At 30.3% G+C, this 2,271-nt stretch overlaps 1 protein-coding gene across 1 annotated transcript; it reads right to left on the bottom strand.

Annotated features, from left to right (window-relative positions):
* Window positions 1-1,794: 1,794 nt before the first annotated feature.
* Window positions 1,795-2,271, bottom strand: LOC140888577 (B3 domain-containing protein At2g33720-like). The gene has a single exon (XM_073296267.1). The coding sequence runs from the start codon at window positions 2,269-2,271 to the stop codon at window positions 1,795-1,797; it is 477 nt and encodes a 158-aa protein (XP_073152368.1).

The following is a 2,271-nucleotide window of genomic DNA, read 5'->3' on the forward strand; positions in this document are numbered from 1 at the left end:
ACTATACATTAATAATAATAATAATATTGCACGTAGATATATCTCACATAAAAAAAACTTTAGAATGTATCGAAAGAGACGGTTAAAAATTTATTTAATATTACATTTGGTTCATTTACAAGAAAAATGAATGTCTAAACATGAAAAAACTTTAAAGAACCAAACAACAAATCACACAATAATTTTTTTTATAATTTGACAAATTAATACCTAAAAACAATGATGTATTTTTAGTTACGATAGAAAAAATGATAAAATCGAGTGATTCTTAATAAAACACAAAAGACAAAAGGACGGGTGTTGGTTTTGAGGGAAGAAAACCCAAAAAGTTAACATAAATAAAAAATATATATTACAATATCAAATAAATAAAGCAATAATATCACAATTAAAAAAACAGGTAAGTGTCAAAGAGACTAAATAACATCAAATTCGATAATTAAAAAAAACATGAAAATAAGAGATAATGATAGGATTGGTGGATTTAATCGAAAATAAAGTAGGAGAGATAAAAATAAAAGATAAGAAAATTGAATGATTAGAAAATTAAACAAAAACGTTTGAAAAAATCAGGATTGTTTAAAATAGTTGAATATAAGATGAAAAAAATTGCGTATAACGTTCATTTGCACAATTTTGTGACTATTCATAGTGCATTCAAGTTAGGGGTGGAATAGGGTCGGGACCCGTCCCGTAAACCCTCTACCCAACTCCCGTTCCAAAAATAATCGAGAAACTTTTTTTTCTTCCGATCCCATACCCAAAACATTTCGGGACCCGACTATTCGGGATCCCGAACATTCGAGATCCCGTCGGATAGGGAAAGAAAATCCCGAATTATAAAAAATGTGTGATTATTTTATTAAATATATTATTTAGAAACTTATTTTATAAATAAAAATAAATATTTAACTTAAAACATATAATATTAAAATATTTTGGATAATGTTTTAAGGTTTTGTTAAGAGAAAAAATGTATCGGATAATTATTAATAAAATGTTCGGATGCAATTACTAAATAAATGTTGTTAAATAGATTGTCAAATTAATCTCTGGAGTCTTATTCTACATATTTGTTCTAATTAGATAATTATAAATATGAATTAATTAAATTATTAATGTATTTTTAAAAAAAATACACAAAAATAAAATGTTATTTCGTTATTTTTCAATTTTATCGTTCCAACAATAAAAATTATGTGAATTAAGTCCACAATTAAGTGATAATATGAGTTGAAGCCTAATAATATTTAGCTTATTATATTAATAAAGTTATTAATAAAATATATTATTATATTATTTCGAAACGTGTCGGGAATACCGTCGGAATAAGTTTTTATTCCCGAATGGAAAAAATCTTGAGCTCTTCTTTTATTTATGGATTTATTATTATTTTTTATTTTTTTATTTTATCTTCCATGTAGTTTCTCGATAATTTTGATGCGAGGATTTGCGACTCTTCGACGGAGTCGTAGACGGTGGAGAAGTTGGTTAAAGCATCCTCGTAAACCATGTCCGCTTCCTCCGTGGTATTTTTTAATGATTTAGAACTTGGATTCTTTTTTGATCTTTGCAAGAATTAAACAAATATTAAGATTGATAAAGTTGTGGTCCAATATGGAAGTTTGTAATCTTTTATCATAATATTTCAACAATTAATATATAGAACAAGTTCACTAGCTAGCCGTCTGCATATGCATGCATGTTGTGTTATATATATATTTACACAGATCATCAGAAAGATTAAACAAACAATTCGGTGGTTCTAAATTCGAATATGATTAATATATAATTTCAAAAGAAAACGATCTCTGCCTTGTTGAGTAGTGTAAACTCGAATCTTCCATGTTGTTCTTCCCAGCGAAGCCCGATTTCGTCGTTGGTTCTGAGTCCTCGTCTTTTAACGAAATCTTTCCTCCAACCTTTGATGAGGGTGTAGCTCTTAGTTATCCACGTTTTCAGCGTAAGCCTGTGCTCCGTCTTCGTATCGACGTCGTAGAAAACAATCTCCACACCTATCTTCTTGTCGAAATCTCCCATGTGAGGCAACACATGTTTTTCAACAGCTTTCATTCCTAGCAGAAGCCTCGACGATCCGTCCACGTCGCTCTTGTGCAGCTTTTTCTTGATCGTCCAATGATCGTCGATTTGACTATCCGAAATCGGGGCGGTGATCGCTACTCCGAACAGTACGATAGTTGTCGAACATGCATTTAGAGAAGCTTGGCCGCGGTGATTCTCTTCTCCGGAAGAAGAAGCGGTGAATGTCAT

The sequence above is a fragment of the Henckelia pumila genome, chromosome 3, assembly GCF_033568475.1.
Source record: "Henckelia pumila isolate YLH828 chromosome 3, ASM3356847v2, whole genome shotgun sequence".
NCBI classification, from domain to species: domain Eukaryota; kingdom Viridiplantae; phylum Streptophyta; class Magnoliopsida; order Lamiales; family Gesneriaceae; genus Henckelia; species Henckelia pumila.